General features: G+C 48.2%; 1 protein-coding gene across 4 annotated transcripts in view; it reads right to left on the reverse strand.

The window, feature by feature from the left end:
- Nucleotides 1–1,168: 1,168 nt before the first annotated feature.
- dusp8a (dual specificity phosphatase 8a) overlaps nt 1,169–15,106 on the reverse strand; it is a 41,155-nt gene continuing 27,217 nt past the window's right edge. For 3 of the 4 annotated variants that reach the window (XM_061076593.1, XM_061076594.1, XM_061076595.1), the window contains exons 4-7: nt 4,109–4,275; nt 3,840–3,999; nt 3,360–3,483; nt 1,169–2,955 (exon numbers count right to left, since the gene is read on the reverse strand). In XM_061076593.1, coding sequence (XP_060932576.1) covers nt 1,722–2,955; nt 3,360–3,483; nt 3,840–3,999; nt 4,109–4,275 — 1,685 coding nt within the window. In that variant the 3' untranslated portion in view covers nt 1,169–1,721. Of the gene's footprint in view, nt 2,956–3,359; nt 3,484–3,839; nt 4,000–4,108; nt 4,276–9,820; nt 10,500–15,106 lie in introns of those variants that run through there. The other variant, XM_061076596.1, reaches the window with a different exon arrangement.

Raw genomic sequence — 15,106 nt, forward strand, 5'->3', positions numbered from 1 at the left:
GCTTTGTTGGGACGCACTGTGATGATGACTGATGAACTGGTGCTTGCTGGGAGAGGTGCGAGTGTTTAAATCGTATATACCTGTGAAAGAGCATGTGTCTGTTTGCATATAGTTGTTGTAATGCCAGACTTCCTGGAAGTGGCAGAAAAGGATTGGCTGTGTAAGAGCGATCGTTGCGTGTTTGGCTTCTCTGTCGTTCTCTGCACCATCAGAAAAAAGGTGTTTTTAGTCGACGCCTGAGTCCTCCATCGTGACAAATGGATGAATTCCCACTGCAGACGAGCCAAGAACAGAAACGCCCGCTCTCACAGATCAGATCTCACCACAAGGACGTCTGCACCATGCTCCAGCAGAATAGGATCGTGCCCTGTCAAACACTTCTGAGTATCTTGTTGCTCGAGTGTCAATGAAAATCAAAGTTGTTCATCGGAAACCAGAAAAGTGCATTTCAAAAGGTCACACATCACTCTCCCCAAAGAAGGAACAAAACATATTGCTTTCTTGAATTTGTTGAATGGGTGTATTTGTATGAGAGTGTGTTCATAAATACCATACAGCAAATAATAATAATAATAATAATAATAATAATAATAATAATAATTCAACAAAAGAAAAAAAAAAAGGAAATAAATCCACAAAACATTATATTATTTCTCATTACCAGAATGAACCAGTACAATAAATTAAAACGATAACAACAAAAGAAGTCCATTAGAAGTCCATTAAAATTGCTATATATATATATCCGTATTGTATATATAGTATTTTGTCTGTCAGCCTTTCTGGTGCATGCTCAGTGGTGACCATAGGGGGGGCGGGGGGGTCTGAAGAGGAGCTGAAGGGTCTTTAAACTGAACCCTTGTCACCGTCCCGAAAAATCTCAGTCCCAACACACCGTTAACACTGGAAACAAGGGAGCCAAAGTCAGGAAAGACACACTGTGCTTTGTGGGGTGGGGTGGGGTGGGGGGGGGGGGACATGACACCGCCTGTCACTGCTTAAAAGTCTTTTCTTTAATAAAAAAAGTTGAGGATCCTTCATTGTTTGGATGCAGTACCGCCTGTCCATCAAGTCCCTGGGATCTCTCTCTCTGCGTTGTGCTGTGAGCGATGTGAGGAGACGGTGCCGTTCAGGAGAGTCTGTTATCATCGTAATGCAGAGGGGGGGGGGATGCTGCCGTGCGAAGGTTTCGAGGCGTTACGACATTGGGGGTGAAGCTTTTGGGAGGAAACACGGGGGCTTGGTTTCAAATCACAAGCTATACACCCACTGAAGCACACAACATTTGACCACAGGCAAGCAGTTTGTGTGTGAACTCTGTCAGAACAGGGGTTTTCTATATAATAAGGATGCAAATGTCACTTTCCCCAGAGTCTGGGACAGAGCTCAGAAACGTTAAGATTTTCAGTACCTACAGTATAGTCACCGCCCCCCCTGTGCCCGAGCTTTCTTCAGATCTGTACGAGAGTTCAGGATGGTTATGGTCAGCTAAGCACCACATCTTAGGCTCTGTCTGTCCAGGTGCAGATGCTAGTTAGCTTGCTAACCTTTTCACATTAACTCTCTGCTTGTCCTTCTCTCAGTTGGAGTCTTTAACACTGTCCGAGAGGGGAGCACACAAATCTCTCTTCTGCTCTTCCTCATTTGTCCTCTTCTTGAACTCCTTCTCACCAGGTCCATTTGTGTCCCCAGGGGACAGCTCTGCTCAGGTCCATTATCTGTCAGGACACCTCGATGATCTCCATGCTTCCAGAGAAGCTTGACTGCTTCCCAATCTTGCCCAGCTCCTCTCTGGACCGGGTCTCGGCGATTCCCTCCTCGAACTCCATCTGACAGCTGCGTCGCTTGAACTGCTTCTCTGACGCAGCGCCGCTGTTGCTCGAGCTGTTGGACGTGGGCGCCGTGGACGACGACGTGGACTCCCGGTGGTCTCTCTGTGTCTGTGGCGGTGAGGGCTTCTCCCTCTGGGATTTGTCTCGTAACCGCACACCTTCGCTACACCCGAACGCCACGTACGCCGAGCTGCTCCCGAACCTCACCGACGACTCCTCTCCTCCTCCATCTCCGCCGCCTCCCAGCTCCATCTCTCGCACACCGCCCACCTCTGCCCCAAAGTGCCAGGGAGCATCTGTGGGGGGTGTGACAGGCGTGACAGGAGTGGTGGCCTGGACAGTGTCTCTGTGTTTGGTCCACATGACCCCAGACCCCGCGGTGGGCAGGGATGGTAGTGTGAGGAGCAGGGAGCCTTTCAGGTTCTCGTCCTGGGGGGGGTTCTTGTGGTCCAGCGACAAGCTGAGGGACTGAGGAGGTTGGTGCGGTTGGGAGTGGACTGGTGAACTGCTGGAGCTGTGCTTGGCTTTCCTTCTGGGTCTGGATGAGGAGGAACTCGACCGATGGACTTCACTTCCTCCGAACCCCAAACCCCCGATGCTGCCCCCGCAGCCCGGCGAGGGGAACGGAGAGTCGGAGGAGCTGGGGCTGTCGAGGACGGGCGACTGGGAGCAGACACCGTTGGAAGTGCCTGTTCCTGGGCTGTCGAGCTTACACAGCTTAGGGACGTCTTCAGAGTGTGTGGGGGCCAGGCTGGGGCAGCGGGGGCTGTTGGGGGAGTAGACCGACTTAATGTCCAGGGAGAAGGAGCGTTTGAGCCGGTTCGTGTCCAGGATCCTCTCTGCAGACAGGTGCAGGCCGTTGAAGCCTTGCTGGAGGGAGGTGGGCGACGGTAGCTTGGGCTCTGCTGGGATGTTTGGCTCTGCCACCGATGAATCATATTTGCTGTGGTGACCGTTCATTTCGAAACCTGTGTCCACTCCATTGACGTCTGAGTTTCCAGAGATCTGGTCGTCAGCGGTGGAAGTTAAAGCTTGGAGTAACTGCAGGCCCTTCTCAAACTCCAGCAGCTGACCGAGGAAGTTGAAGTTGGGGGATATTGACGGCCTCCGGTCCTTCACATACCTGTTAGGAGGAAAAAATATGAAAAATATTAGTGACAAGAAAACGATTTTTAAGGGAACTGTTGTGTGATAAGTGCACTATGTCTAATGAACTGTATGAATTCATGACAACTGTTTCAAGGGGAGAATTGAAACAGACAAACTATGTCAATGCATTCGACATAGTGTGTGAACAGTTCTACTGATGCACAATACCTAATCCTGTGCTAGTGTTGTTCAGACAAGGCAACTCAAAGCCCTTTGTACACGCTCTGTTCCCTAGCAGCCGTCTAACAATTCCATTTCTCACGACTGGAGGGGTGGGGGTTCGGAAAATTGTCTAGCATTTCTTTTAACCTTGAGTTGCCTTTTTACAGAGGCTGACACCTTAGCTCAGCTGGTGGTGGTTGGGAGGAGCCAGCGTACCTGTAGGCGTCGTCTGACGACAAGCCCATTGTCTTCATGATGTATGCGATGGCGATGGTTGCTGAACGCGAGATTCCAGCCAGGCAGTGCACAATGACTCTGCAGTTTGACACCTTAGCTTTGTCTGTTGAAGGGAGGAGAAACGAAAAGATATGAATACACACAATCGTACACAAATGTGCACAACACTGCATATCCCTGACAGGTCTCATCTTTAGCACAAAGTCTCTATTGAAAGCAAACTGACATTTCCTGGAAGAGCACAGGGGGGTCATCGGATGTGTTCTACCTGACGCTATTGTTGCTTAAGCTGCACGTGAGCGTTTAGTAACCGTGACAATGAGCGGATGTGTCGTATTGAGTATCGTGCATTCTTTCACGCATAACTTGAGCTGGATTTACTTTGTTGAAAAGATAGTCGTCTTGGAGGCTATTGTGCTAAACTTCACCAACAGATTATGCTTTTTTCTGTCCTCTTACCTATGAATTCATTGGTCTTGTCCAGCCAGGGAAGCAGCTTCTCACAGTAGTTGTCGTTGACCGGGATTCGCATGAAGTGGCTCTCACTGATGAAGTCCGGCTTGGGGCAGGTGTTGCTGGCATTCAGCACATAGGTGATCCCATTCTGAGCCATCAGATCCTGCAGAAGAAGAGATACAAGGGTTTATATATATATACATGTATATATTTTTTTTATGTCAGTTGTTTCCTTGATGTCAATTAAACTTCTAAATAAATTGTAAACCTACCTTGTTGAGGACATCCTTCTGTGAGCCCAGGTAGAGGTGTGGCAGGATTCGAGTGAGCCCGACGTTAGCCACAGTCAAGCAGGGCTGGGACAAGCTCATAGGCAGAGCAGTGGCAGGCTTCACTTCACACAGGCCGGGGAAACAGGAGGAGAAAGCAGCAAAACCTCCTGCAGAGAGAGAGAGAGAGAGAGAGAGCAGAGAGAGGGGTTTAGGTCCACTAATGGTTTTCCACACAGCAGTTACAAAACAAACTGGGAACTCTGCAAACACTCCCATGAGCTCACAGAGAGCACTGAAAAAAAAAACCATTGCACCACCATTAGCAGAGCATACAGACGCTCTTTTGACTTTCAGAGGTGAATCTGGGCTACAGCGTCTGGGTCCTGCTCAGTGCAACAGGAACAAAAAGAGGCTCTCTGGGCTTCTGTGTGCGAGTTAGGTTAAATGTTGGGCGGCTAGGAATGCATGTCTGGCCCTTTAAGAGGCGGGCGGCTCCACTTTTGGCATATGTGTACATGAGTGTGTGTGTGTGTGTGCATGTGTGTGTGTGTGTGTGTGTATGGGGCTCTGTTTCCTGCATGAGCTCATGTCCTGTAGCAGAGCATTGCGTCAGGCTGAGGGAATGAAAGAGGCCACAGGTGCAGGGCCAGGACAGAGGCCCAGTAACATCCCCCTGACAACAGCATAGTGCACGCACACGCAAACGCACACACACACACACAGACACACACACACTCACACTAACAAGATGATATACTCCAACCCTCAATCTGATGACATGATCACATAATCTTGCAGTCAACATATGCTCAATATTCACTCTCACTAACTATAGCTCTCATTCCCAGTGACACATCATATGAGCACTGCACTGCTCGTGCACACACACACACACGAATAGCCAAACTCATCATTACATCTGTAGTACAGCGGTTGTGTAACTACAGAGTGGGGGCCAATGAGGGGAGGTGGAGGTGGGGGGGTGTGTGTTGAGGAGGGTAATGACCTCGCTCAGGAGCAGTGAGGAAGGAGGGAAGTGCTTCAAGGAAACACTGAGCCCCAGAAAAGAGATTAGTACCTAATCTACGTTCAGCCCTGCCTGACCCAACATGGGACGTAGTGCACGCACACACGCACACACACACACACGCACACACACACACACACACACACACTGGGCGATCACAGAGTGAGAGTAAGTGAGACATGACATCACTGTTCTAAAGTAGCACACACAGCACAGTGCAGGCAGGACATTGCCTTCCGTTGTAACACACACCCAGCTGCACCGATCATGTAGCAACGGCTGGCCAACACACACACACACACACCCAGACACACACACATGTCAGCAGAATGTACTGCAGTGTGTCTACTACATATGAGAGATCTGGGAAAAATAATGAGAAGCTGCAAAATAAAAGATATGCAAGAAGTCAGAGGAGAGCAGCTCTGGCGTTTGGAGCTATTTGTGACCAACGCAGCTTGTGAAGCTGGATGCATCCTCATGACCCAGTGCTATTCTGGGTGCACTGCCCCTTTAAGAGCACAGCGAAGAAGGCCCGTCTGTTTCCAGCTATTAATGGCTACCAGCGGAGCGATGACATCAGCGCTCCACATGGGGGGTGGAGTGGAGGGAAGGGTAGATGGATAGATGCAGGGAGAGCGATCAGATAACTTACAAGGTACAAGAGGGAAAGCTTAACGCTGTGTGAGCGTGACTCTGTGATCTAACCTTTTAGGCCTCTAATGGAGTAGACTAAACACACATTTGTAGTTTTGGCTTTCGACAGCACTGGCACTGTAAATCTCCACCGGAGGCTCTTTCTAGTGATCCTCTGGGCGGTGCTACAGTGTCACTGATTGATAAAACAGAGGGAGGAAGGGTAGTTCTTGAAGGTTTTCTTCCTGGTTCCCAAGCTGCTGGTATGGAGCCTGCACGCACGCACACACACTGACACACACCCAAGCAGAGAAAATAAATGGTGCTACATATATACTGTATCTCTGCGAGGAGGAAGCCGTTAAATCAACAGGAAAAGCCTCACGTCACACTTCAACCATTTCCCCTTTGGATGCGAGGACATTGTTAGAGAGTTGTTAGAAGGGCCGAAGACAGGATGTTCCACGGGAGAGTCGCTGTTTGTGTGTTTAACGCTCAGGAGAAAGTGCGTTTGGGCGTACGAGGGGGAAGCGAACACATGAATGAAAATAGTCGTAAGATATTCTCGCCCGTTAAGTCTTGTGTACGTCTAATCATATCGCTTATCTTGTGTTAAATAAATAGTGAAACGGCAAGAAGGCTGCGGAGCCAGTGTGCGACTGGGAGTGTGGGTAAGGGGTTACTGGCATAAAGGGAGACTGGAGTCAGAGATAAGAGTGTGTGTCTGCCTGCCTGGTTTTTAAAGGCCATTTACATTACAGTCACATTACGTCAATGCAATTACAAACACCTCCTGTGAAGTCAGAGGTTTGCATAGCAACCGCTAATGGACGTTAGTCACACAGGAGATAGCATGTTATTGTCACCTTGTCAACTGACCCGCTCTACTTAGAGATGTCAGGATGACGAGGAAGGGCAGTGATGTTGATGACAGTTGTCTCATCGCGTCCCCGAGTGATGTCAAGAGTGAATAAAACACAAATGCTCGGCGTCCAAAGGGCAGATGAACACACAGACACACAGAGAGCACTAAATAACCCATAGCCTCACATTCTCCAAAAGAGAAAACGATGACACATCCGTCCATTCCGATCTAGGCGCACAAAGAGCACACATAAACCAACACAGTGTATACATTCACAGTGAGGTCACCGAAAATACCCTGTGACACACACGCCGGCCCAGCTGTCCGCGGAGATGACATCAGAAAGTCAACTGGGAGAGATGAGTTCACCTTCAGCGCGGCGTGATAATCAGCGGAGACTTAACACGCCGCTACATTAAACTACAGATATAAACAGAACCACTTGGAAAAAGTGGCTACGAAGCTGAAGCCTCCACTGCGGTGGGATTCCAAAATGAACTTGTGCGAAAAATAAGAGCTGAAGTCATGAGTTTGCGCCGCATAACTTTAAACTTCTGGGCGACTGCATCCCCTCTCTTGCACTTCGCGACGTCATGCATCTCCGACTTCTGGAAAATGTACTTGGACAGGATGTGACTAACCCCGATTTTTGAACACATGCTCTTGAAAAAGAAAAAAAGTACCTCGGTGTTGAAAGAAAACACTGAAACCGGGAAGGAGGGCACTGTGTCGCCAGCAGCGGCAGCGCTCGCCAGCGGTGACTTCCTTTTTCCGTTTTCCTCTGCCCACTTCATCACTTATACAACTGCTTATTTTCCTCTCTCGCCCCATCACAGCCGAGCACTCAGGCCTCCTTTGTTTGCTGCTACAGCGAGCCGGCGCTCTCTCTCTCTCTCTCTCTCTCCTCATCAATCATTTCCTCCCACTAATCTAATATTCACGTTTCAGCGTATAGGAATATTTGCAGGTTATTATTCCAACACACATGAAACACAGGCGCGTGTGTTTAGCAGAAGATGTTTGAATCAAATTCTGCTCTTTTCTTGGAGCCGTGCCCGCGGAGCAGATCGATGTGAGGAGCTGGAAGATGAATGGAAGTGGGATCCCGGAGATATTGACCAGATGGACGGAGACACACAACACCTGCCTGGCTGTTGTGGTTAATGGGAGCATGTGCGGTTACATCACTGCTGTTGCTACAATTGACTGCCTCATCAATACAAGCTCACCCCCCCCCATCCATCCCGCCTCTGTGTGGCTTTCAGTTGGCCTCTTTAACTCGTCTGTTAATGGCGAGGACTCACACTCACACACACACACACACAGACACACACACACACACACATAAAGGCAGGCAGGCATGTACACCCGTCCACAGCCTGGAGGCATTGATCTGCTTGAATAACTCCCCCCCCTCTCTGTGGTTCATATCAGGGGAGACATGACGCCATCCTCTGTGCCCCTCCAGCTGTCCCCCCGCTACTATGAGGGGGGACATTAGCATCTCAATGTGACCCCCCCTACCCACCCACCCACCCCATGCGCCCACCACCTCCCAACATGACATCATTGCACACATGTCCCCACTCAGCCTCACAAAGGCCGCGCTGCACAGCCTGCAGAGACGATAGGAGCGGGTCTGTTTTCGGGCAGCGTCTGTCAGGAACACGCAGATTGACAGGCCATAGATGAGCTAGTGGGATGAGGTCATGCTTTTCCAATGGCCGTGAACAACTGTGATGTATCATCCTGGCTGATGGTTAAACCGTTTATTGTTCCCCCTTATCTCGCAGATGCAGATAGCAGGAATATGTCACTTTGATCAGAGGCTGTTCCAGCAGTGTCACGTGACTGCAACATGGGACTGTAAACCCTCCTGTAATGTAGCCTGGGTTCACACATCTATTTCAAAATAACATGTGACAGTAGCTGTTCTATTTTCATCTGCTGAGGGCAAATGTGTGATTTTTTTTTGTTCTTTTGGTTGTTGCTAGCTTGCTCTTCACTTCAGGCAGCAGAACCTGGCTGTGGGGAGAGGAACTGCACAAACACAGACACACACACAGACACACACCTAACAGTGTGAAGGGTGGCAGGTGTGGAGATCTGCTCTGCTCACTGCTTTGAACAGGCTCTGATGTGCCCTGGTGTGTTCATATAGCATCTTAAATTACATGCAAACTTCACTCTCAAATCCTCACACATTTATGACCAACTATAAAACCAGATAATACAAATTTGAATGCACGAGTAGATATTATGTTCAGGTATCTGCGCTGGTGTGTTTTCTGCTTGGCATTGCCTCATCGCTCTGTGTGAAGAGGGCTTGCGTTGAACACCTGCAGTGCACGCTGCACACATATTGATAACAGAGTCTCCACAAGACGCCATTCTGCAGAGAGAAAGTGTGCAGGGGCGAGAGAGAAAAGCCAAGAGCAGAGGAAGAGAAAGAGAGGGAGAGAAAGCGCCTTTGTGATGGTTTTTACATCTCAATGACCACAGGCTGAGAGAGCATGAACACTATGTCATACGGCTCTCATGCCCCCCACCCCCCCACCCCTCTTTCTCTTTCCTCTTCATCGCTTCTTGTCTTCATGATGTCATCCTCTTAATCCCCCCTTCTTGCTATTCTGCGTCTCTAAACACATCAATTGCAAGGAAACAAAAAGGTGGGAGAACAATTAATGGCTCTGGCCGGGGCCCTGTGATGTTTTCTTCTGTAGTGTATCTGTCTGTGGTCGTAAATAATATTGATCCTGTACACGTCCTTAATATTCACTTCACATCTATCCCTCATCTGCAGCGTGCCTGGACTGGAACACCTCAGTACCTGTGTGGCCGCTGAGCCTTTGTACTCTGCAGTGAACAAACCGTTATCAGGGGCTTCCCCACCTTCTCATCTCCTACACCTGTATTTAACAACGGTGCATTTTACAGTTTAATCCCCAGCAAGCACACTTTCATGTTTTTACACCCCGACAATTCATAATGAATCATCTTTTCCCTCCTCACTATGTATGGAAGCTCGCTAGCCCCAATCCACCAAGGCCTACATCCTCAACATGTTACTCTCCAGAAAGGAATGTTCTCATGAACTTTCCCACACGCACACACGCACACACACACACACACACAAACCCAGGCCACATCACTTCTTCTCCTTTGTGTCCAGGTGGATACACACCTCGTAGTTCTCTTCCCTCTTTCATTCGGCGGACCCTGATCTTCAGCCTCATGTCTGTGTCCTGGAGGTCCGGCCAAAAGCAGTCCTCTGCTGGGGCAATCACCACATCCAGCGGCATCCCCCAGAACACAGGCTCGTCTCTCCCAAACGCACACAGATGGAAATGCTCTGGTGCCTCTTTTTCTTCAGGGATGGAGCTATCAAAGCCCCCTCCCCTCACTTGGCAGCACAAAAAATGTCAGAGCAAACAAACAGAAGTTCTCCTCAAAGGGCTGACGGAGGTGAACCCACAGTTGACCAAACTCCCACTGGCGCCCGAGTGCACGTCAGCTGTTCCAATGTCCAGGCGGTGACCCTCAGAGAATTCACCCGAGCACAGCGAAAACTGGTCCAAAAATGTCTCTGGACAAGCTCCTCAAGTCCAACTGAGGCCAAAATCCCATGCAATGACCACAAAAATCCGGAAAATGCACCCGCGTCAATATTTAGCAATTCTGTGGTTTTTGCAGAAGAATGGCTGCCACGGAGCGAGCCAGCAGAAACAAGAAAAGTGAGTATCCTGTGTCGCTTGTGTGCCACGGCCAGCTGGGATCTGCCTGCAGCTGGTGGACGGAGCGTCGGTGTGTCTCTCTGAGCTTCTATCTGTCTCTGAGCTCACAGCCAGAAGAGCAGCCCACTATTGTTGTGCTGCTTCCCTCTCCTCGTCTCTCATTCGCTCACTTGCTGGTTTACACTCCTCCCTCTCCCTCCCTGCGACCTCCTCCCTCCCTCTCTCTCTCTCTCTCTCTCTCTCTCTGTGTGCAAAAGAGGATGACGGAGCTGCACTCTCTCTCCTCGAGCTCTGGGGGTGAATGAGCTCACTTGCCGTGAGCTCAGACTCAGCCCTCCCTCCCTCCCTCCTGCTCCTCTGCTTCCACCCTTCCACCCTCCCTCTCTTGCGGAGCCAGCACTCCGTCATAGCTAATGTCTAAGGCATGTAACCACATTCCTTACTCACCCAACAAATATGCGGCCACCTAAGGGGCCTAGCTGCAAAGCAGGGATCTATCAGCAGCTATCGTTATACATAACACCCCTGCAGGACGGATTAGTCTCCGTTTTCTGTTTCTTACAGAGAAGTAAAATGCTTAGCGTGATGAAAAGAGACTAGTGTTGACATTAGGCTCCTCAGCAGGAACGAGTGTTTGCATGTTTGGGAACTGGATGTTTCGAAGCAACACGAGACACAGAATCTTGTTTTTCAGAGAGGTGACAGTGAGCGGATCCTTAAGTGGATTGCCGTCGCTGTTAAGCTCATCATATTTCCGGTTCAAGTGTGTTGAGAGCTTACTTGTCTCTGAAGATGAAGGAACGTGAGCGACCTCACCACGCTTCCTGCACTGGTTCATGTCTAACGCGCCTGTGTTTGGACACTGTGTTCTCATTGTTGCGGATGAAAAGGTCGCGAGGAGAGGAGAGGAGAGGAGAAGAGGAGCTAAAGAAAGTGAAGCTCTGGAAGAGGGAGGAGATGGGGAAAGAAACAAAAAGCAGACAATGGGAAGACTAGAGATGATGAGAAGACCAAACAAGCTTGTGGTTGGCAGCCATCATCCATTTGACAGGCCACAGACTCATGGTACTTTACTATGGAATGACAAACATGTCGGCCGCAAGTCCGGCTATGGGAACAAAGCAGCACTCAACCTAACATAACCGCTGGGGGAGACTCAATGGTAACTGAATGTTAACTTGTTTTTAATGCAAATGCAGAGGCCGTAAAAACATTTTTAAAGACGCAAATGCAATAATAACTTTGAAAACAAAGGGGAAATTATTTTTATTCGATACATTTTTATGCACTAAGCACAAAAAGACCTCACAGTATCCGTCAGACCCGTATAATTTATGTAGTGAAGAAAAGATTGAATTGAATTTATTGTGTCTATTTTATTATAATTAGTCCATGAAAGCTTTAGTTAAGGCCAAAGTTTTGTGAGGTCACAGTGACCTTGACCTTTGTCCACTTATATATCTATGTATCAGTTCTTCCCAGTCAGTCCAAGTGAACATTTTCTCCAAATTTAAAGAACTTTCCTCGAAGATTTCCTGAAATATTACAAGGTCTATGACAGGGTGGCAAAACTATAATGTTGCTGTTCACGGATGTCACTGGAATAGAAAGTGAAAAGGTACCGTTAGTAGGTCAATTGTCCTGTCTGCTCAGTCTGAGGTTGAGAGATCACAGTACGCTGATTACATCCAAACCAGGTCAGATGAGCTGCGAGTAAATCAAGTCATCGTGCAGCCGGCCCCTGCATGCTCCAAAAAAGGCAAATAAGCTTACACAAGATGTCTGGTTAGGGGGGCCGGCTGCATGCTGACAGACTGACCTCATCACCACAGACCCCTGGATGATCACACACGGGTGAGAACAGCCTGACGTCACCTTTCTGTTTGACTACGGGTCACTGAGAGCGGCAGCCAGAGGAAATAGGTCACTTTGGTGAAGATGGGCTTTGTAGAAGAAAAAAAAATACAAATCCAGACTGGTTTTGGGAGCGAGTTGTGACTGTGAGCAAACACACACACGCACACTAACACACACGCACACTAACACACACACACACACACACACGCACACAAACACACACACACAGGCACACACACACACACAGACAAACACACACATTGTTCCTCCTCTGCAGCTGGTTGCAGCAGGTGTGGCACTCCATAGTGGTCAACTTGGGTTACTGCACTTCAAAAACACAAATAGTCGCCATGGTTTGTGTCCACGCTTTGTTTGCTCTATGTGTGTGTCAGTGTGTGTGTTTGTGTGTGTGTGTGTCTGTGTGTGTGTGTGTGTGTGCCTGTGGCCCTGAAGCAGGTTTGAAACGCAGGACTTCCTCACACCTGCCAACAGCAACTGAACAAAGTAGCTGTTGGTTGATGTTTTAATGGTCAAAGTCCAAAAGTAAATACCCCGCCCCCCCCAGTCTCTTTCTACCCCGCTCCTCCTCCTCTAATCCTCAGCAGGGTAACAAGGCTCAGAATAGTAGGTGTGTTAATTAGAGGATTACAGCCAAGACACTATAAATGACAGCCAGGCCTTCTTTATTGACGGCACATGTGTTCCCCGCTGTGACAGAAATAGGTGGGACTGTCACTTTGGACACCCCCCACCTCATATCTCTTAGATTTAGAGCGTGCTTTTATGGTCGAGGGCTGGTTACTGGGACGACGGGGGGTTTACACACACAAACAAACACATAGTGACCAACCAAAACAGACAGGGAGATGAGCAGGAGATAGAGGTGCAAGATAGAAAGGGAGAGGATGCCTGAGGGGCCTTAGAGACCAGGAAAACATGGAGCAGCACTCCGAACAAGGTGTGTTTTAAATGGTGCAAACAGGGTCTGGACACGGCTCGTGCACAAGGCAATGAAAGTTAAAGCTTTTAGATGTTGGAAAGTACGTCTCTCTTTCAAAGTCAGTGTTAATCTCTGCACCAGACAACTGCTGGGTTCAAAGATCATCTATTTACATGTGTTTATTAAATCATGGTGCAAGTATCATGAATGCAAATCTTCTATGTACTGAAATAGCAGGTGAGTTATGGAAACTGTAAGATTTATTTCTCTGTATACACCTTATAAATATCTTTATGTACTTAAAGGTATTTAATATTATGTTTTGTACCTTAGTAACACAAACATATAATGAATAACATCAAACACCTTCTCAATAATAGAGTGAAAAGAGCGACTTCAATCTCCGTTTGACAGTGGACTTTACTGTATCTATTCTAACACGGAAATCAAATGTTATTGTATTGAGGACTATAAATTAATTCATATCTTTACTATAGATTAATCTGCAGAGTATATAAGCATAAAACATCTACTCTGGACGCTAGTGACACACTATAAGTTCTGATTTCAAGAAATGTTCCTGATAAAATGAAGCTAATCCGACCGATGCAAATAATTATTCCTAACAAAAACCCTATACAGATATTTATTATTATAATTCAAATCTGCCAGGTGTGTTTGCACTAGAGTCATAAAATAATTCAAACATTGTAATCAGGGCAGTTCCCCACTTCCTTCCCGAGTGAGACAGGCAGCGACAGGAGCGTCATCCTACACCACAGATCATCTGTCAGGACACCACGGGAAAGAGAGACGTCATTCTCCGGATAGGGCAGGTTAGGGTGATGAAGAGTGAGTTAATGTGTGTGTGTGTGTTTGTTCATCTTGTGTGTGTGTGTTGCAACCATGTGTGAGTAGGATGATCCCTACAAGGTGAGATGAAGACATAAGAGGACATTGCTGCAGGCGGCAGGGACCTGGCAGACCGTTATCTGCACTAATATGCATAAACACAAGCATATGTGCCCGTGCACAAGTGTGTGTCTGTCTCTGTAGGTACATGCATATTGGTGGTGCGTGTGTGTGTGTGTGTGTGTGTGTGTGTGTGTGTGTGTGTGTTGATAATGCTGGTTGTCAGGGGATCAGTAACAAGGCTGCTCTTGCAGTGATGTAATACCCACCGGCGAACACAGCTGCCATGCCGGGGGGGTGAGGTAGTCACCAGGGGAGATAGAGAGAGCAGAGGATGGATGGAGGGTATAGAGAGAATCAGTGTGGGGGAGGCACACAGGAGGGTGAGGTGGTGGGTGATGGGTGCTGGAGGGGAGAGGGGGTTGATGAATCCATGGGGGAACTGTAGCTGAAATGATGTGGGTCAATTCTCAAGGGGACATTAGTCGGAAGGTGTCACGTGCACACACACTACATACAAGATCATGTTATGGAAATTATAGTTAATTTATTGTTGGTTTTGATATTTATTGCTCTAAAACAGAGAACTTTGGCAAAACAAAGGTTATAAAATGCACCAAAATGAAGTATTGCACTGACGGAGGCAAGTGTTAATATTTTGTCCGACTTCCCTCTCCCACCCTACAGAGCTTCCTACTCCCCTTTCAGACACATAACAGGAGCTCTGATTGAGAGATAAGGTCAAAGAGAAAGGTCAAGGAGGTGTAGACAAGGAAGAAATCTGAGGACGACTGAGGAAAGAGCTTTTCAGATCTAAAGATTATACCGGAGGGAGGTTTAATGCGATTTAAGGCAGCAACTACTTGGGGATGTGTGTGTGTGTGTGTGTGTGTGTGTGTGTGTGTGTGTGTGTGTGTGTGTGTGTGTGTGTGTGTGTGTGTGTGTGCTCAAGCAGGAGATAGTTTCATCTCTATCCGTGCAGCCTGGAGGGAGGCTTGCTTGCATCAGTAATGCAGCGGACCCCCTG

This window comes from Limanda limanda, chromosome 8 (genome assembly GCF_963576545.1).
Source record: "Limanda limanda chromosome 8, fLimLim1.1, whole genome shotgun sequence".
NCBI lineage: Eukaryota > Metazoa > Chordata > Actinopteri > Pleuronectiformes > Pleuronectidae > Limanda > Limanda limanda.